The 21,883-nt window shown below is 40.2% G+C and overlaps 1 protein-coding gene and 1 long non-coding RNA gene across 2 annotated transcripts; one reads left to right on the forward strand and one right to left on the reverse strand.

Moving 5' to 3' along the window:
• Window positions 1-55: 55 nt before the first annotated feature.
• Window positions 56-4,510, reverse strand: LOC119893205. Its single transcript, XR_005442778.1, has 2 exons — window positions 4,271-4,510; window positions 56-816 (listed from the first exon to the last, which is right to left on the reverse strand). It is a non-coding gene; the product is annotated as an uncharacterized LOC119893205 (long non-coding RNA).
• A 1,993-nt stretch (window positions 4,511-6,503) lies between these two features.
• Window positions 6,504-20,718, forward strand: LOC119893877 (DNA-binding protein RFX7). Its single transcript, XM_038706256.1, is given in 13 exon segments — window positions 6,504-7,222; window positions 9,483-9,516; window positions 10,693-10,778; window positions 11,234-11,272; window positions 11,363-11,485; window positions 11,588-11,646; window positions 11,649-11,703; window positions 12,632-12,716; window positions 12,814-13,021; window positions 13,739-14,034; window positions 14,129-14,407; window positions 14,409-16,493; window positions 16,496-20,718. Coding segments are annotated over 13 exon segments (4,425 nt in total). The 5' UTR covers window positions 6,504-7,094; the 3' UTR covers window positions 17,444-20,718.
• Window positions 20,719-21,883: the final 1,165 nt, after the last annotated feature.

Raw genomic sequence — 21,883 nt, forward strand, 5'->3', positions numbered from 1 at the left:
TTAGTTAATTGCAGTCTTGTCAAGAGTGCGATTATTCAAACAGGTAATGCAAATGTTAATGAGTTCAAATTTGCATATCTTTATTTTCCCATGGTTGAAATGTCATTGGTTATGACGCTCTACAATGAAGAATGTCACTCCTGATGGCCCCCTGATACGTTGTTGGCCATTAAGAGTCCAAAAAAGAGCAACCAAAGGGGATGGAGGAGAAATAAATAAGGAGCTGTGCTCCAAATAAAAGGCAGGAAATAGAAAGACTTTTATATGCAAACAAATACAAACACACTCACACGCAATCATTGCAAGCCTCAATTATCAAATAAAATTTTTGCAACAAGAGTTGCACAAATTCTGATTATATTCTGTAAGGGAAAAAATGATACTGACGTGGCTAACCAATAGGTACAAAAGTAAAAGATACCCTTTTGCAGTCTGAAGTCACAGTTGCCCTTTTACTGTAAGATACGCTGTTGTGCATACGATGCCTGCAACACACATTTCAAGTGTTGTTGGCATATTGCTCATCGTCATGCGCCTGATTTGACATGGCTTAAATAACTATCTTCCTGCCAGTGATTGGCATTCACACAAGAAGGGGTGAGTGGGACAGGGGAGCAGATGGTGACATTCCACATGACCAAACTGATCAATCAGCATGCTGGGACGCAGGTGCAGCACAGGCGGGCAGCACCACACCATCTATTTCACCATCTACAGGGCACAAACACATGGGCACCAATCGTGGCACCCTGAGGGTCTGCATGCTCCTCTGTCCTGCTGTGCCAAGGTTGATGACATCAGAATTTCCCATCCGCTCTTCCACAGGATGCCAAGAAAAAGGAGGAGAAAAAAAACAGTGTAAAATCTGCAATAACAGCCCGGCCTGGGATAGGTGGTGTAAGTGACGTCAAAGCCAGGGACTCCCAACATTTCACCCTGCTGAACTAATAAACTAAAAGAAAAGTGAACAAAAGCCTTGACAGTGTTATTTTTGGATCTGCTGACAGTATTTGCGTTGTAAAATGACAAAACATTTTCCTGACTGCAAGCACACAGTGAATACTTTCGCCTCTCACAGTTTTACAGGACTCCACCCAGATAGGTTCCGCTTTTACAGAAATATGACAGTTTGTTTGTTTACTTTTAGGGTTATACCTTACATTCTGTTTCATTATTCATTTAAATTCGTTTTCAATTAATCAATTCATTGTTTTGCCCATAGAATTTCAGGAAATACTATAAATTCCTATTGTTATTTAACATAACCCAAAGTTCCTAAGCAATATCAACAAAAAAACATCCAAAACACAAAGCTATTCAGTTTTCTATCATGTATAATGAAAAAGAAGCAAATTCTTACAATTTAACAGCTGGAACGATCAAATGTTTGGTGTTTTTGCTTAAAACATGATTGAAACAATTGATCTATTAACAAAATATTTGCCAGTTAATTTTCTATCAATGAACTTATTGACAAATAATTTCAGCTCTAGTTACTTTCTTATCACTTGGATGAGCACCTAAATTAGAAGTAGTGCTGAGCAGTGCTTTACCATACAAATAAAAATGGTCTGGTTTGTACTGTACATTATATACATCGACTGTATGATGTCACTGTGATGAGAACATGTCTGGCCTTGAAAAACACAACTCAACCTCAAACTCCTGGTTTACCAGTATTGTAAAAAAGTTTAAATGTTTTGAATTTAAATTTCCAAAACAGTATTTTGATTATGCCAAAGCAGTTCATACAGCAAATATGTAAATAATTCCCTTTAGACGACATGTCAGTGAATGCATCTTAAAAGCAAACAGGCCTACTATACCGAGGTCAGCGGGTTGGCTCTGGTGTTTGATACCTGCTGGCGTGACAACGTATTGAGGATCTACTGTATATGCGGGATAAGACCTGACCACAGCAAGCTGATCTTATAGTCTGGCCTGAGTGCTACAAGACGTGGGGGTTGTAAGAGGATTGGAGCAGCCATGGCTACACGGTGCACGTGAGGGCCAGACTCACCAACCTCTCCATCACGGTGACCTCGCTGTCCCACATTCAGCGTAACATGCAAGGAGGAGACGGGTGGCTTTAGGACACTGCCAGTCTAATGTGTGACCTGCTCGACTTCCAGGGAGCATGTCATGAAATCAAAACTCCACAACGAACAAAATAAGTGGGGTCTGAGGGAAATAAGTGCCTACTATATATTTTAGGCTACAACAACAAAATTTAAAGAATATTAGCTTTAATGACTTTCTAGTGAAATAAAATGATCTGAAAAAATAAAGCATTGTCGGGCTCTTCATCCAGACTGGATGGTCCTTGTCAGCTTTATCTTTATATATTTCTCTGAATATTGAAATGTCTTCATATTTTAAGTATATCAAGTAATCCCTTTAAATTAACTTACATGTGTTTGGTAAATACTGCACAGCATAATATGAAATATTTCATCTAAAAAGTCATATTTTGTCTTAGATTGATTGATTTAATAATCAAGCAACATACGCCGGCACCTGACTCAGAGCTAAGTAGGCTACAGTGAGGAGATATTGTAAATTGTAACTGTGTATTTAAAATATCCATAAAAATGGCAGCAACTTTTGAAGGAGTGTTGTGTAAATCTTAACATTTGGAGGAATGAGCAAGGGCAAAGACTGCTGACATGAGCTCTTCCAACCCAAATCAAAAGTGACAGGAGATTGACAGTGAAATAAATCAGTCCAGAATAGCCAGCAACCGAATGTCAAAAATAGAGTGAGAAAACAATGACTAATAAGGAAACAACATTTTCTTGAGATTTAGATGAAGTGTCACTGTTCCACACCTCCGGTGTTGTTAACAAGCCAGCAAATGACAAGGTTTGATGGATGTGTGTGATACGTTGTGGAAAGACAGAGAATGTTTCAGGGCTATCTAAATGCTGAAGAAAAGATCTATTTCATCAAATTACACCAGCATATAAACAGGAGACACTTTGGCCCTCTGATCATAATTGAAGCATTTGCCTGTTAAGTATATGAGAACATGTTTTGCAATTCCTGTTCCCAAAACAGCCAATTGCATCTTTGTCTTTCACACTAAAATTAACAATATAATCCTACAACTTTACAAAGCTGCTCTTCTTTTTTACTCAAAAGGGGTTTCCAGAAAACAAATTACAAATACAATGGATACATTTTCCAACACAGGTTTCAAAGAAATAACTAATCATTGGGGGACCCAATACATTTTCCTCATTCTAAAATATTCCAGGGTTGTTAATGTGCAAATACTCAGTTTTTAGTACATCGTGTATCTCTTTTGGATTACAAGCATTTTAATACGTCCTTTTATTTATATCATTACATTGTGTAAGATCAAATTACTGAAGATGCTGCAAAAATGTAAAGCTTTACCATTCATACATTCACAATGTATCAGTGCATAAGAGTGTATATGCTTTTGCCATCATGATATGTCAGTGAAACATTAATATTGGCCAAAATGTTTCATAGGTGCTGTCACAAAAACTGAGACAGCTATCCAAAATATAAAGGGGGTTACAATATTGAGAAACATTAGTGCCTGCAGAGACATTCCCACACCCACACACACTTAGCTCTGTAACAGTGAGATAAGGTAGTCAACCAGTAGTCAACTATTTTCTGTATACCGTGATGTCTGACTTGGGACTCTGACTCTTCATATCATGTCATGACATTATCAAATTATGTGTACTGAAAAAAGGTGTAGTCACTGCAAAGAACAAACAGAAAGGCAGTCACAAACTGTGCTAAGAGACATTAAATCAACACGTGCAAACAAAACTGGAGCAGAGCAACGTCAAGCCCTGCAAACAAACAGAAACCAAGTGGCCCTACTTCTTCTTGTTCCTGTTATTCTTATCTTGAGAGGTATGAAGTCATCCAAGTTACTGTATACTTGCACATACATGCCTTTCCCATGTGTGTCTGAGTCTATTGCTGTCTTGCATTATGTTTCATGACCATGGTGTCAGCGGAGCAGTAGAGTAACATTACCTGTTTCCATCAACAGATGGCAGCATAAAATAATTAATGATGAAAGAATTTATTTGGGTCTTGTTTTTCTTGACCTGGTGGCTCAGTTCTTTTTGAATTTTCACATTAATATTTTCATAAAGGGCATATATAGACCATCAGTAATTATTTGCTGGTTAAAAATAGTAATTATATTCAAACTAACTGGACATGCGTAATTTACAGCAGGTTTAGTGATGCGACATAAGTGAACGTTATATTTATATACCTGGTACAGACAGTCTCCATCCAATTCATCCTCTCAGGTTATTTTTTCCCGCCAGCTGTGTCTCAGGTTTCAGCTGAAGGAAAAAATAGTAAACTGTGTGATGAGCAAAGACAAATCTTGGAACAATCTGGCTATGAAGCCTGTTTGGTGTTTCGGCATTTCTTGAGCGAGAGTGGGATCAGATCAAATCATTATTCGATAGAAATATTATGGTAGATATCGAGATTATTGCACGCGCTGGTAAATGACCGGTTTACATGGTGAGGTGATATCATACTGGCTGTTTACCCGTCATTGTCACTATCTGATCAACCAGCTTCCTGCAGCAGCACCCCTGCCGACTGACAGCGGAACTGCAGTGCACAGGCCAGCGTCAAGTTACAGGAGACACAATGAAACCCCTGTCAGGATTTAAAAATTAAAACTCTGTTAAAATGACATGCACACGTTTAGAAAACAACGAGACAGGGATGTATGTATTTATGTATTTTGTGACTCCAGTGGACACTTTCCTTTTTATTTATCCTGTTTATTTATCTTACCAGTGAAAATGAAACGCAAGGATTTACTTTCAAATAGGGCTGCAACTAATGAGTATGTTTCTTATTGTAACATGAGAATTATTTTTCATGATATGATATTGATATTATTTATTAATCCTTTTGTCTATAAAATGTCCAAGATAAAATATAAAATGTTGCTTTGTCCAAACTAACAAAGATATTCGGTTTACAACCATATATGACCAAGATACAGTAACAAAGGTTAAGATAAGATAACATATGCTATGATATTTGCTTGAAAAAGTAACTAAATGGACTTATTCAACTAATCATTTCAGCTGTGATTTGAAACAGTCCTTGTTTGACATGATTTGAACATTTAGATTCTGAATTTGGTTCCCGGGAGTTCCTTTACTTCCTGGGAGTATTGGTTGAAAAAGGACAGTAGTCTGACGAGAGCATAAGGTTGGTGAAATTAATCATGTTTGCTTGAAATGTCAGCCAACCAACCTCTGTCTCTTGTCTTTTTCCAGTCACATATGACATTGGTGCACAGCACAGCAAGCTATAGCAGCATACAAAATACAGAGAGAACAGAATTGTACAGAAATTACATTTTATTGAGAGTATTTGAGATTTGCCAGAGCTGCCACATCCCACCACAATTTGACACTAATGATGTCTATGTTCAGATACAATTCCACATGTGCACACCCAGTGGCAGAAGAAGCAAACCAGATGATTTACTTGTGCAAAAGTAGCAATGCTATGTGAAAATAGTCTTTACAGAAGTATTATCAGCAAGTACTATTAATACAATGAGCTTTAAAACTATAGAAGCAAGACTGGATCCTGTCTATGTTGTCATTGCTTCTTTAATCCGACCACCACAGGGTAACCAAACAATTAAATATAATAGAAGACCAAGAAGGAGGAGATAGAATCATTGAGAATGTTCTTAAACAATTAAGTGATTATCTAAATAGTTGTTGATTGATGATGATTTTCTAATTACTAGTAGTTTATCTAGGTTATATCGGTTAAACAAAATATAGAGGAGAAAAAGTTCCAATATTTTTCTCTGATATGTAGAAAAATTGCCCAACCAAATGCCCCAGGTTCCCTATATGACAATTAGTTTGACGTAATTGGATTTATTAAAAAGTAACAATATAAACTGAAATACTCTGTATAGGTTTAACATCAACTCTGTCTTAACACAATACTCACATGCCCACATGTACATGAAAAACGTTTTTGCTTGCTGTAATCCTACCTAAAAGATCCCTTCTGCTATTTATCATTACACTTCTGTCAATACTGTACAATACTGCTCTATGATACTATTTATCATTACACCTTTGTTAATACTGTATAATACTATAAATTTCCACATTTATCATTTATTACTATATTCTCAGATTTTTATATATTCTCTACTTTACCAACTTCTACTATTACTTCTATTCCTTGTATGCCTTGTGAGTATCTGTAACAAAGAATTTCAACCTTGGGGATCAATAAAGTATTCTGATTCTGATTCTGATTCCTGAGGTGCTCCCAGTGTAAGTGATGGGGGTACAAAATCGACAGTACTTGTTCTCTGCAAAAATACATTCATAATATGAGTCTTCTGCAGCACGAAATTCCCTCTTGTGTTACTATCCTGAGGGAAACACTGTCTGCGTAAAACACAAAGAGGGCATTCTGTCCAAGACTGTAACAGTGGAAGACACCAACTTGTTTTGATTTATTCAGAGTCATTTAACTTCAGATTAATTTTGGAATATATTTTTGCATAGAGCGAGGACTGTGGTTTTTGTCCCCCATTAGGAGTACTTCCGTTGTAAGCATGTTAGGAAGGGATCTTTTAATGGCCAGTGGGAAACAGCAGAAATTATATATAAACATCTGGGCATGGGAGTATTGTTTTCAGACTGTGAACATATCCTCTAAACATGGCAAATGGCATTCTTTTATGTCGAAGGCTAACTCCCTCTTACTTCCGGGCTCGTCTGCGCTACGTGCGTGTACCTTAACGCAGGCAGCTCGTCTGTAGCTGCTGCTGGCTGCTGCAGGCGTGCTATTTGCGGCAGAGGAGAGAGACCTCTGCGAAATGCCTTTTGTATTCCCGGGTGGTATTTTTTGTTTAGTTTTGTGTTTTGCGAGGGTCAGATCACAGTGTTTGTAGCCATGCTCTGTGGTGGATTCAGCGGGCTGTCCTAGCTGACTGAGCCGCTCCAGCAGCGGTGGGTCCGGTGCATTGCACAGCCGGGGATGAGGCCTACTTGTTAAAGCTCCCCCACCACCCCTCCACCGTGATGGCTGATGATCAACAACAACCTGGTCAGAAGCCTGCCTCGGGATTAGGCTCTCTTCCAGCGCTGGTGCCAGGACTCCAGGGGCCCGAGGCAAACGCGTTACAGTTCAAAATAAAGAATTCAATTTGGTAAGGATGGAAATGATCCTCAAGCAGCCACACTGTCCTTTTCGCTAGCCGTAGCCTCGTAATTAGCATATGTAGCTTCTGGAGTGGCAGTGAGCTGTGTGCTGCACAAAGCGGCTGGAAATAACATGAGTGCTCCCTAGCTAACCGGACATATTTATCCGAAATGCTTTAGCAGCGAGGGAAGCTACACTGCCCGCTACCTGTTTGTGCATTAATAACACGGTAATGTCGCGTTACTTACAGCAGCAGTAGCTATAATCATTAGCATCGAGCCATAGGAGGCCATGTGATAGATGACACCAAACCCACCGATGGTGCTGATGCTCAGGATGACAGGTGTCAAAGCATGCGGCTCCTCTGATACAGTCACACTGATTTAATGCTGTTGATGATAATAGAAGATAAAGGTTTAGGTTTTACATGTGTCTTTCTTACCGTGGCTTTGAAATTATGAATACTCAATTATTTCAGTTTGAATAGCCATCACCAGGCAGTACATTGTGATTAAAATCTAAAAAACTTCAGATTTTCTTACCTTATCTAACATACTAACTTGTTATTACACGCTGTACGATGGCGTTGGGAAGAGTTCAGACAGTTTATAGTTATAATTTCAAATTAAATTAGCTTTTTGCAGTCAATCTACACACAATGACAAAGTGAAAACATGTTTTTAGAGGGTTTTTTGAGCAAAATTATTAAACATTTCAGAAAATTATATTTCTCATTTACATATCCCTTGGTGCGCCTGATTATCACTGATAAGGCCTTGTCTGAAATCCCCTTTCAGCCCCTACCACATCAAATAGTCTGTCCATACGATTTGTGTCCTAATTTTGAATTTGAAATGTATAAGCTATGTAGTGCCCTAAAAATAATACAGTAGGCCTTTTTAAAAATTATTTTTACAGGAGACTTTTTATCATGTCACCATTAAAAAAGCAGGTGTAAATAATACAATGAATGATGGCTGAATTCCATTTAGCTACTTCAATTCTGGGGTCCTGTTATTGTGCATAGTGTCACACTGCTCTGAGCCATTTTTAATGTCATTAGTTATCAGTTATAAGTGGTGGGACAAAGGCCAATTGAACAATGGCATGGACACTACTGCAGCAACCCCCTAGAGCGTTTTACAGAAAAATTATAACGGTGCGACACTACACCTGTTGATGATGCAAAATGAGGATAACTCATGAAGTGTCAAAATCTCAATTTACGACTCACTCTACAATAAACTATTAAGGGGCCTACTGTATAGTGAGTAGTGAATGAGTCAACAGTCAACATGAGCTTAATTGTTGTTCTCCTGTGGCAAATTCATATGATTGAAGATGATTTTAGAGGATCTCGCAATTCACAGGGCTTTTCAGACCAAAAACGAATCCACAGAGTCCAAGGAGCTGTCTGTGGTCCTCGACGATCAATTGGTGTCGAGGCATATGTCTGGGTGAGGGTGCAAAACCATTTCCCAGGAGCACAGCAGGCTCCATCATAGTGAAGTGGACGAAGTACAGAAACACCAGGACTCTTCCTAATGCTTGTCATCCGATGGTGATGAATTACTATTCAGCATGACAACAATCTTAAGCACACAGCCAAAACAACACTGGAGTGGCTTGGGATATGTCTCTGAATGTCCCTAAATGGCTCAGCTGAAGCTTTGACTTGAACCCCAAAAAACATCTGTGGAGAGACCTGAAGATGGCGGTTCACTGACGCTCTACATTCAACCTGACTGCATTTAAGATCTTCCAGGAAGACAGCATGTAATTTCTGCCAACGTGGCTTTCACAAAGTTCTGAATAAAGGCTCTGTAATCTTATGTAAATTAGATAATTTTTTTTTTTTATTTGAAAAGAATTTTTGAACCTGTTTTTGCTTTTGGATTATGGTTCATTGTGTGTAGATTGATGGCCTAAAAGTACATTCAATAATTTTTGAATTAAATCTATAACTGAAGCTACTGTATAGCGTTATATCTTAGTAGATATAGATAACAGATGTATCACATCTTGATTTCAATTACATTTTAAAGCATGTGCCGCAGTACATGTTTCAGCACATAAAATCATAAATAAGGATATTTTAAATAATATTTTAAAATATTACAGTGATAGGTGATAAATGAATATCACGGCAATAGGGAAATAAAAAATAACTTAAAGAAATAATAATAAAGTCTTGTATGTATCAGTGTTATTTAGGTCTGTGTCATATTTATTCACATTTCTGGCTTTTGCTCTCTTTCTCACTGTAGCAAATCTGTACAATCAAAAGTGGACAGCATATTGGTGAGTATCAGAACAGACTCTTGATAATATGTATAACACCTTTGTTAATTAAACCCCTTATTATAAAAATGGATACAATCTTGTATCTTTTTAACTTGTGTAATTTTATTTCAACATTTGGGGGAATTATTGAATATTGTGTCTGTTTGGATTATCCAGTGAATTAAATACCTGGCATATCAAAATACTTCATCACATTCAAAGATCCATTCTATAAATCCAATATAACCATAATGCAACCAGAGAAAGGGAAAGCTACCACAGTATAACTGGATGGCACAGTCTTGCCAAATTTAAATTGTCCAACAACATACATTGTCACATTGCCCAAACCTAAAGTTATAAAAAGTAGACTCCATCCTTAATTTAAAAAAAGCTGCTTTATTCCTGCGTGTATGGATGCAAGTTTCAAAAAGGAATGTGTGGATCAATCAAGCGCAGGAACAATTCAAACAGCATGAAGTAGTAAAATATTGTATCCTTGGATACTGGGATTTAAATGTTAGGTCTGCTTCATTGTTGTTTTGAAATGGAGCCTGGAATATATATACGGGTAGTGTTTTCATCTGAGACCTGTGATTTTGTACATGAAAATCAAATTATGTATATTAAATCAAACATCTGAGTTTGCCTAGGTTAGCAGTAGTATACATGCGAATGCCAGGAAAATCCAACCGTAGTGTAAGCAGAGCGGGAACTCAGACAGGTAATTCACTCTTCTGCTTGTGGCAATGGAGTGTAGTAAATAGCAGTTTCATTTACTGCTCATTGGCTGACAGCTCTCACCTCATTCATTCAAGTATTCGTTCCCCTAGCAACAAAGAGGCAAATAGAAAAGGAAGAGGTAAGATGAGTCCATTCTTAGAAACCAATTGAAAAGCAGTTGGGTTGGAATCAGTAGTGAGGAGGTTGTGTGCAGCTTTCATACCTGTATAGTATTTTAAAATTGCCGCAAATAGCCTACATTTTCTACCTATTTGTCCTGAATAGACTGAACATTAGGCCTGATTTGAGTCTTTTGATCAAAGACGCCTTCTTTCTTCATTCTCTATTTGAAATTACTGTCATGAAGCATACATTTATAGATTTTGTTTGGGGAATATGTAAAAGCTTAAGGCTACCAGACTGCAGTTTACTTTGTTTTATTTTTCCTTTGTGATATTTTAATGTTTACAGCAAGATGTTGAGAAGTTTACAGACATCGAAAAACTCTACCTCTACCTGAAGTTGCCTTCTGGTCCCAGCAGTGGCAATGATAAAAGGTATGTCACAGACACACACTTGACTCAAGTTTTTCACTTTGCTCTTTTATCCTTTTTTTGCCTCTCTCTCTCGTGCGCACACATGCAGCTGCTTTGTTATGGCTCTCATTACATTATTGGCACTCTTGTCTCGTTGCTTGTCAAATATTCAAGTCACTGTCCACTGGCTGCTGATACCCAGACACAGTTTAGGCTGATAGCTCCTAAAAAATAAGTTGAATTTAAAGTTTTATTTTTGCTTTGTGACATCTTTTTTTTTGGGGGGGGGGGTCGTTGGTCACTAGTGGGTTTTTTTTTCTTCATACGAAATTTATCATTCATTTCAGGTGTATGATTGATTATCATTATGAAGCAAACCACTGATGTATGTAGATTCTTGCTATACCTAGCTGTCTGTGTTTCATTTGTTTCCCCATATCTATTCATCACCCCAACCCCCCAATTCTGCCCATTTGGACTGAGAATGAGAGGGGGTCCTCCACTCCTGGATTATGGTATTAAAGTTTCTGTATTACAAGAAATGATGCATACAAGTCAAAGACACTGCCTCACCAGATTTATTTTTCTTTATGTACTAATTTCAGTGATCAGAGTTCCATGTCATCAAGCCGTACTCAACAGATGTATGCATTCAACTGGATTCGGAATCACCTAGAAGAGCACCCAGAGACTTCTCTCCCAAAGCAAGAGGTGTATGATGAATACAAGTGAGTGTGAGGGGTCAGGGGAGGTGAAGGGGAACCGAAGAGGGTACTAATTTACAGTATGTATTACCACATAATCTAATGGCGGGTTCTCTTCTCTTGCAGGAGCTATTGTGACAATCTCGGCTACAACCCACTGAGTGCAGCAGACTTTGGAAAGATCATGAAAATGTCTTTCCTAACATGAAGGCACGTCGACTGGGCATGAGGGGCAAATCCAAATATCCTTTAATTCCTCCTGTTTTCCTGTGCCTTTATTTTTCTGTGCTCCTCTTTATGCTGTCCACACAGTCTTCAAACTGTTCGTTGCTGTTTGCCAATTGCAGATATGTAGCGGCACCATTCAGGTGCCAAGATTTGAAGAAAACATACTAAACTATCATCTAAAATGGCAGGTATTATGCACAAAATCTTTACATTCTAGCTATGAATGAAGTTTAAAAACTCGTGGCTTATTTTGCCCGTTGTTCGTGAAATTCAATCACATTATTAGCAATGTTGTTTTGCAAATGGCTTGATAGACAATTTCAGCTAAATAACGTTCTGCTGTTAACAACTTTATTTGTCCAAGAGCCCAAAAAATCGAGCTGGTGATTTATTGCCCATGTGTGAATTCCTAGTCAGCTGGTCAGCACAGTGTTGTGACTTTTTCTCATCAAGACTAAAGCAAATGTTGTTTCATTTTATTTTAATAACATGAATAATGCACAGGAAGAGGTATACGATATAAACAATGTACAACTGAAAAATTCAGCCTTCCAAAATAATCAAAAGTTCTAGTAATCTTAAGTTTCTAAAGACTACTAAAACAGATTCCACAAAAATAACCAACTTTGGTTTATTTATGCGTTTTGTCAGTGTGCAAACACAGTGCCCTATGGTAAGTTCTTAAAAATAAAACCACTATTGCCTGAGGACTATTGCAGACCATTAGTGGGAGTTTGCACAGAGCTAGCTATTATTTGACTGTGAGGTGTTTCTTAAAATTACTTTACTTTACCTAAGTTTAATTTCTGGCAGATTTAACTTATTGATTGGTCCTAGAAGATGATAAGAGGAATAGAATAGACACAAAATCAGAATTTGGCATATTATATAGATTTCCACATTTAGAGTGATTATGTTTCAGACACCTTAACTCCTTCTCACATACTGTTATAGCGGGTTAAGGAAGAAAGCTTTTGTTCACATGCCGTCCTTACCCAACCTGGATCTGCAGAAATCAGGTGATGGGGTAAGTTACACTGCAAACACTTTAAAAACATACAGTAAATGTCTAGTTTAACGGTCTGATGCTCATCCACCTGCTGCTCTTTTCTGTCTGACTGTAGTGTGAGCTGATGGAGTCAACAGGCCAGTCCCCGAGCGCTGAAGATGAAATGAGATCTGCAGCCTGTGGACTGGTGTGTGAGTGGGCCCAAAAGGTCCTGAGTCGTCAGTTTGACAACGTGGAGGACCTGGCCCGCTTCCTGCTCAATAGCCACTACATTGGTACTAAGTCCATGGCTGCGCTCACTGTTATGACCGGAACACCTACAGGTAAAACTCTCTGCTGATCTGCTGGCATGGTACTTTTATCTGTGTGAGTGTTATGGATAATAAACATAAGATAAGATGAGATAAGACAAGATATTAACTTTATTAAACATAGACAATGGTGAACAAGTTGTTCGACCTGATTATCAATAATTTCAGGGGACTGAAAAATTCTTCCACTGGTCTGCTGTCTGTGCACTCCCTAGAATTTGAAAGATGCTAGAAATAAATTATGTATTCTAAGAAAATGTATTACCACACTGAGTACATCACTAAAATGTAGCCAAATGTAATCCCAACAGTGAGGACAATTCTTCTACGTTTCCTCAAAAGGAATCAACAGTTCATGTTGCCATTTTGTGCTCACTTAGAATGCGGTCTTATTGGAAACTGTAAATTCTCAGTCAGTGAAGAATGAAAATTACGTACCTTACTCCCGCTAAATAAAAAAAGATTAAATTCATCTTGTGTACAGAGTTCACTGGTTTGCTGATAAATTAGATGATGACATTAAGGCTGGGCAATATGGTTTAAGATTAGCAATGGTAATAGGAAGGTTTTCCAATTATATGTTTTAGGGTTTTAAATGTTAAACTGCAAGTTTGAAATACTAGATGCTACTGTTTGCTACTTGCCACGCCTGGTTTGAATGTATTTGCTCTTACTGATACTGTGTCCTTACTATTTATAATTCTATGGGGTTTTTTCTTCTCTCGACAGGAATGAAGACACCAACCCCAGCCTCTGCGTTTGTGCCCACAGCTGAGGCAAACTCTTTCCAGCCCCAAGTGAAGACCCTGCCCTCTCCCTCTGTTGATGCAAAGCAGCAACTGCAGCGCAAGATCCAGAAGAAGCAGCAGGAGCAGAAGCTCCACTCACCCCTCCCCAGTGAGTCCCAGATCAAGAGAACAGAGGCCAGTACCCCCGGCCCCACCATCCCTTGTGGCAGCCCTGCTCTGCTCTCCCCTCAGCCCACCATAGGCATCGTAGTAGCAGCTGTCCCAAGCCCAGTCACGGTATGTGGCAGAATTTTTCCCACTTATTACGCTTGGATATGTTATTGTTAATGTCCCTAAAAGTAATTTTATATTCTAACTATTCTTCTCCCAGGTACAGAGAAGCAGGCAGTTAATGACCTCACCCAGCCCTGTAGGGACAGCAGAGGGGAAAGTGTTGCCTGTGAACTTCCAAGTGGTCACTCAGTCTCTTAAACAGTCCCCCAAAACTCCCCAGAATATCTCTGCTAGTCCTGTGGGTGATCGGCTAGCACGACATGGTACACGGTACGCCCAAATTCTGCCCAAGCCCTCTGCCACCAGTGCCATCACGCTGCGCTCACCCCCCACCCTGCTCATCACCAACAGCCCCATAAAAACTGTGATGCCCACCCCCCCACGTCAGCTCAGTCAACGTGGTGAAGATGACGGCCATCGCCCTGGCTCCCAGCAGCAGCAGTGCAACTGTGCGTCCAGCCTCGGCGGGTCTGAGTACCATAGCTGCTTCGGACGATTCCCTGCAGCCACATGTTGTGAGCTTGGTTGCCCCTCAGTCTCCAGCAATCAGACCTGGTGTCCCAGTCTCCACCCCAAACCTCTCCACTGACACCAAAATGTTGTGTGAAGCTGGAAATGACACAGAGAAAACTGCTATTGGGGCCAAAGATGAAAGAGTGGCAAAGTTCAGGGCTGCCAGTGAGCCGAGCTTCCTGGTTAAGTGTTCTCTGGGACCAGACAAAGGGGCAAGGATAAAAAGTGACCCCACACCCCCTCCCACATCAGTAGCTGTAGCTGGGACTCAGGACAGCAATAACAGTAACTGCCATGACAGTACTTTGTACTTGACTGTTGATAATCAGAACTCCAACATGTCATCCAATGGCTCCTCCACTGTTACCCCAACATTGAAGGATCCCTGCTCAGATGCCAAGAGCCCCAGGAAGCGTACAGGCTCGAGCGGGGAGTCCCATGTGATTCCAGTAAAGAGGGTGTTTATTTCCCAGCAGCCACTGTCTGTAGTTGACAATCCCAAACCTGGAGTCAGTGCTGCAGTGAAGAGGATACCCAGACCGGGAACCCCTGCCAGACCTGATAGTGCCCCCTGCAAAGTGACTGTGAAACACACCTCCATAGGGCCCACACAGATCCTTGCACTCTCTGACTCGCCCATCACACACACTGAGGGCTCCCAGACTGTTGTCAAACCCCAGGCCTTGGTAGTGAAACGAGAAGACCATTCACTCAGCACTGATACCAGCACTGGAGCAGCTGGAAACAACACGTCTGATCAGGCGTTGCTACAGCAGATCATACCAGCCAACTCAGGAGCACACGAAGCCTCTGTGATGAGTGACTTAAAGAGCACAATATGGGAGGAGGGACAGCTTGATGAGCTTCGGAAGCAGGCGTTTGCTCAGCAGATACCAGCAGATCACAAACAAGCCCCTACAGACCAACTTTCGATTATAGCTCAACCCCCCGAGGGCTCAGGCCAGCTCACCCTCACGCAGGAGATGGTTGACTTTGCAGGTTCTCAGCCCAACATGGACTACTTCCCGTTCAATGATGATGACATGACCCAGGACAGTATCGTTGAGGAGCTAGTCCAAATGGAGGAGCAGATGAAGCTGAAGGGTCTATTCAATAGCTGTGTTGACGTGTCTTTACAAGGCCAGTCAGCCAGCAATCAAGGCTCTATCCTAAATGCTCACCAGGCTGGCACTACCTTCTATCACTCTGCCCACAGCAGTACCACTCCTGTCCAAACTCCCACTCCAACACCCACTCCAACCCCGACACCCACCCCCACTTCTGAAATGACGCTTGGGCACAGCTTGACGAGAGAGAGCCCCTGCTCTCGCATGGCTCCTATCACCCCTGTGGAAGGAACCATGGGTCGCCACACCCCCATCAGCACACCCTTGTCCAATTGCAGCAGCAGCGTCCCCCCAAGCCCGGTGGAGTGCCGGAACCCTTTTGCATTCACTCCTATAAACTCAAGCATCACAGGTTATCATGATGCCAGCATTGTCTCCAGCAGCCCTGTGAAGCCCATGCAGAGGCCAATGGCAACACACCCTGATAAAGCCAAACTTGAGTGGATCAACAACCGCTACAACAGCAACTCTGCAGGTCCTTTGTCCAACCATAGCATTGGCATTCTGCCCAGCTACCAAGATCTGGTAGATGACCAGTTTCGTAAGCCACATGCCTTTGCAATTCCCGGTCAGTCATTTCAGGCTCAGTCGAGACAGGATTCTACTCACTTTGGGCGTTTGACCCCCATTTCCCCAGTGCAGCAGCAGCAACAACAACAGCAGCAGCAGCAGCTGGTAACAGGTGTAACTACTCCCACTAAACAGGAGAGTTTTGCTGTGCCTGCACCATTGGACAACAAGGCATCAACCTCATCTGCGTCCAGTACTTTCCGTTGCCGCAGTGTTAGCCCTGCAGTGCGCCAGAGAAACTTCAGCGGTAACACTGGCCCCCAACAACCACCACAAATACCACCACCACCCGAGCTGTTGTTTCACCCTTTAACTCCCCCCTCACCTCTGAGGTGCTCAACATCCTGTCCAACAGCCAGACGGTCAGCTCTGTCCACAGTATGGTCCAGCGTAGCCAATCTGTACCTCTGAATATCATGATGCAGAGTGAGATGCTGCCTGTGCAGGGTCAGAGTAACGCCGCCAAAATCACCAATGTTCTTCTTAGCAAGATGGAAGCTGATGGGGATGATTCTGTCCGTGGCCTAGGCATAAACAACCTCCCCTCTAACTACACGGCCCGTATGAACCTCACACAGATCCTGGAGACCACTCCTGGCTTTGCTGGAGGAACTACTCACCAGACCCAGCTGCCTGTTAGCTCCAGCCCTGCTGCCTTTGAGCTCCAGCAGCATGGCTACCTCACCACTGGCAGTGGAGAACAGGTGAGCTTCTCCACTGGGGACAGCCAAGCACAAGCGGGTCCTGGTGAGCAAGACCAGCAGCAGCAGCAGCTCCAGGAGAATCCTGTGCAGACACAACCGCAGCTGCTCCTCCAGAGCACACAGCAGCAGGAGGTGGAGGATGAGCAACAACAGCTGGATTTCAACAACACTGTCAAGGACTTGTTGGGGGATGATGGCCTCAACCCCAGTTCCCAGTTGGTGGGTCAGGTAGCTTCGGAGCTCAATGCCGTGGCGTCTGACTTCTCAAATGACATCAGACTGACCTCAGATCTGTCCAGTAGCATCACTGACCTTAACACGTTGGACACCAACCTGCTGTTTGATCCTAATCAACAACAGGAACAATATGAAGACTCAACACTGGAAGAACTGAAGAACGACCCGCTGTTTCAGCAGATATGCAGTGATACTGTGAACTCTGGTTTTGACTGGCTAGAAAGCAAAGACCAGCCTACTACAGTAGAGATGCTGGGCTAATGTTATCTTTTATTCTGTATGATTTCTGTTCTTTGTTGTTTGTTTGGTGCGTATGTAGTATATCTGTTTTTAAACTATAGTTTGTTGGGATTTGTCTGGACTTTGCCATTCGTTCTGTTAAAAGTGCCAGGCTTACCAGAAAATCTCTCCTACTGACCTTTAGTTACTTCTCTCCTTTTCCATTTGTCACCCGGAGTTTCAGTACTTAACCACTTTTCTCCCCCATCTAAAATTAGAAATGTAAGCATTACAAGTTAAAAAGTGTGAGTACTTGGTGGCAGCATGCACTTGCAAAGAGCAGGTTTGTATGGGATGAACATTAAGAGAAACATAATCTTCCATGTTATAACCAATCAATAATGCAATATTTGTATTTAACAAACACTTAAAGGTGGGTTATGTGATTCTAATCCAATACACATCATGTATAGTTCAGCAAATATATCGTCTCGGTCCGCTAGCTGTTCGTCCTTTGTGTGTGCTGAAAAAAATCTGGTTTGTACACAGCCGTGGCTCTGTAAATGGGAAACAAAGTGGCTCGGACCCCACCGCACAATGCTGTTCCAGCCATTCCACCCATAATTTATGTGGCCGGTTCGCCACGAGATGCTGTTATGACGTGAGCTATAGTAGCAGGAGAGTTGTGAATATTGTTGTCTGGAGCTGGTGTGCTGGCTCTGGGAACGTCTCGTCCTCTCTTATTGTCAGCTTTGCAGCAGCTGTTTGCTAACCCACAACTTAGCCAATATTAGTTACATTACTTGCTGTGTTGTTGTTCACCCTATATCATGGTAGTTGTCATGGTATTGAATTTCCCCAGAATCGCATTCCCCACCTTTATTGAAAGTGAGATGGCTAGGAAATTTGGCACAAAAGACCAAAAAACGTATACGGTTGTATACTGTTTCAGTGTGCAATTCAAGTTCAACCAAATGGAGACAATATTGGGATTTTAGTATATGCACATAATAGTTGTAGTACATCTGCCTGCCATATCTGAATATTAAAAAGGGTAGCATCTTATGCTACCAGGTGCTGAATTTATGACATAATCTTTATACTTTATCATAAACCAAATCAGTGGAAACTGATTCACATCTGAGCATTGTCCAACAGTGAAATTTTCTCAAAGCCTATACTTCTTGTACTGTTTAATATCTTATAAAGGGAGTAGATGAATCAGTGGGGAGAAGATGGGAATTCAGGCCACTTTGTGGACTATACATTGAAAGGAATTAACAACTGGCTGCCTTATTCCCAAAGTCCAAGGCCTTATGCCATCTTTAGAGAGACTGTATATAGTATAATGTTAAGAATCTTCTGAACCATCCAGAGCTTCGTCATATCAAGGCAGCTGTTACTCTGATATTTTCAGTACTATTTCTTATTGTTTTTATTTTGCTGTGTTACGATATAGATGTGTATAGTATAGGCTAACAACTACACTGTGTGTGTCCTTATCAGCAATGGATTTAGAGGAATTCAATATGCTGTCATTTCATGAAAACCATGGCAGGCACACTTTCAGTCATGAGATTTTTTTTGGCATGCTATACTCCCAGCTTGGATAAGAATATCAATGGTATGGAGAAGGCTTAGTTACATCGAAGGCTAGAGGTTGACATGTATGTTTTGATGTCATCTTGAGATCAAGAGGTAATGAAATTATTATGTTCGCGGAGAATCCAGCCTTATTTCCATACCAAAGATGATCTGTTTGAATAACATAAGAGATTATTACACATAGAGACACTCCTTATACACATTAACAACAACGGGAAACGGGCAGCCTCGGAGATATAACGTGTTATTGCGTTTGAGGAAAAGGATTAAGTTGCATAAATCTTATGTACAGTATGTAAATTTGTGAAATGGTCACTGTCCTATGTTTTAAAGGTAACCATGGACCTGAAAGCATGTTGAAACCATCACTGCTAGCCAGGTAGGCTTTGTGATACAGTAGGATGCTTGCTTGAGATTTTGGCTATTGTCAATGTTGTATAAGTCTTGTTTAAGCTCCATCTGTAAATAGAATAGATACATAGAGATTTGATGTATCAAGACACTATATTATGGCCATTATTCTAGCTAAGTATGTGCCATTTAAAAGAAAAAAAAGCTTAACAGATCTATAGTCGGCAAGATGCTCTATGTTGTGTGTTACATTTCTGGCTCAGTGTGTCGTAAAAGTAATGCTGTCTGGTCTCGCTTGCTGATTTTATTTTACTTTTTTTCTATTCAAAGATAATAGGTCTCTGCGGTTGCAGAAGTGATGTGTGCTTTGAGCAGGATCAATAGCATGGTATATTGAGAAAAAAAGTTGTGATACTGTTAGCTGGTTGCAAACATCTCTGTGACAGACATTGTGCTCAAAGCCTTTCAGCAGACACTGGAAAAAAACGATTACTCATGTTTCAACAAACTTTGGAGGTTCACATTATTGCACTAAATTTTTATGACACATGGCTTTGCCATATCTTTATGGACAAATGTAATGATGGATGCCCACAAAAAAAAGAAAAAAAATATTTTTTATGACAAAGATGAGTAGGGAAATTAACTATCTGTCAGAAAATGACTAATTGTCTTGTAGCAAAATGTGCATTAATCTCAGTGAGATACACATTTCTTACTCATTCTCATACATGAGAATATAAAGCATTGAGGGAAAAAAGTTAAATAACCTTTTAAAACCTACATGCTCATTATGTTGATAAATGATTGTACGCACGCATGTGTGATGACTTCTGTTGTACTTTGTATTCTTGGTAACCACTGTCTTCTGTGATTTGGGCAGGTTCTGTTAACCAGACTGGCAGTGCTAGTTTCATAAGTTACATTACTTTTGTTGTGTGCTGTTTACTAAGTTAATGTTGTTCTATGTTAATGACTGTTTTCTGTCAATTTTACATATTCTTGTTTTGCAAAATGCATTTTTGAAGAAATTTAACATTTTCTCTTGTTTTTTTCTTTAACAATAAGGCACTGATATTTGAATTTGAATGAAGGAAATGCACCTCTTTATGAGTACAGGAGCTCCATCAAGCAGTGACTCTGATTCTTTACCTTTGACTGACCCAGAACCAACTCTGTTTGACTATCTTGTCCATTTCTACCAGTAAAAAAAAACCCTCCTCTGTGGTGTTGTCTGGTGTACTGCTTAATGTACAGTAGCTTGTTAATATTGCAAACGCGTTGTTTCTTTTTTCAATGGAAAGTACTCACTGGTGAGATTTTTAAAGTGGTTTTAAAAGCCAATAAACTTTTTTAAAGAATGTTCTTGTGTGTTTATGTGCTGGTAATTTTGTATTTTATTGCAGTAAATAAAAATATGCTTCCAAGCATGAAAGAAAGTAACTGTACAGGACTAAGTAGTCCTTGTAGTTTAAAAATATCGGTGTAATTTTAGGCATTAATAGTTGAGTTGATTGATTTATTAGCAGAACTATTTCTACATTAGGTGTCATTGCCAGTAGTCACTTGCAAACTTTTAGAAAAGAAACCTCTATAGGTTCTATTTCCAGTACAAAAGTGGACTATCCTCAGTTTATGACATGAGGGTATAGATTTTTCCAAACATTATGCTAAATACTGATGTTTATTTGTATTTGGTCACAGCACCAAACATTTTAATATTTTAGCAGTCAGCTCTATGCAAATCCTTTCCATCACGCTCTTGGCTTAAGGTTAGAGGTCATTAGCTCTTCAAGTGACCTCTAAGGTCAGTGTGGGGGTGGCCTCTACTAGAGACAAGCTCCAGCCAATTGGAGCCCAGTTCGTTGGTCCGCTGCTCTGCTTTCCCAGGGCCTCCTGTTATTCATAACATGCTAATGACCTTAACCCTATTGATCATGGCCTAACCTTAAGCCATGTGGAGCCCAGCGGTAACCTCGGCCTCCACACCACAACATTTTGCAACGTGAGTCGACAGATTTCACAAGCAATACGGGATTATGGTTCCTGTTTGTATACAACATATCAGCAGCCAAAGAATCTAAAACTATAGATAAAGTGAAGCAGCAATACAGATTATTCACTCACTCATTTGTTTATTTTAGGCACTGACATCTTGCCATCCTTTCCACAATTAAAATCACCAGTTGAAGTTTTATGACGTTTTTTGTGTCCAGAGAAACAAAATATCAGCATTTGTTTTCATGTGTGCCAGCTGTTACATGACTGAACACAGTACAACTAGTTAAAAACCATTTATTACCAATCAAATACAACATAGGCTAAGTGTGTTTACCAATCAAGAACATAATATTAGATGCATGTGTTTCTCCTGAATATAAAATCATTAATAAAATAATTTGAAAATCTAATCTATTGAGTCAACACATTATGGGATGCTATTAATCTGACTGTTGGTTTTGAGTCTTGAATTATAATTATAAGGCTTTAAATGATTAAATCAATAGTTAGCTCTAATCAATACAT

This window comes from Micropterus salmoides, unplaced genomic scaffold (assembly GCF_014851395.1).
Source record: "Micropterus salmoides isolate LMB-PRFRI ecotype aquatic unplaced genomic scaffold, ASM1485139v1 Ms_hic_scaffold_8, whole genome shotgun sequence".
In the NCBI taxonomy this organism is placed as follows: domain Eukaryota; kingdom Metazoa; phylum Chordata; class Actinopteri; order Centrarchiformes; family Centrarchidae; genus Micropterus; species Micropterus salmoides.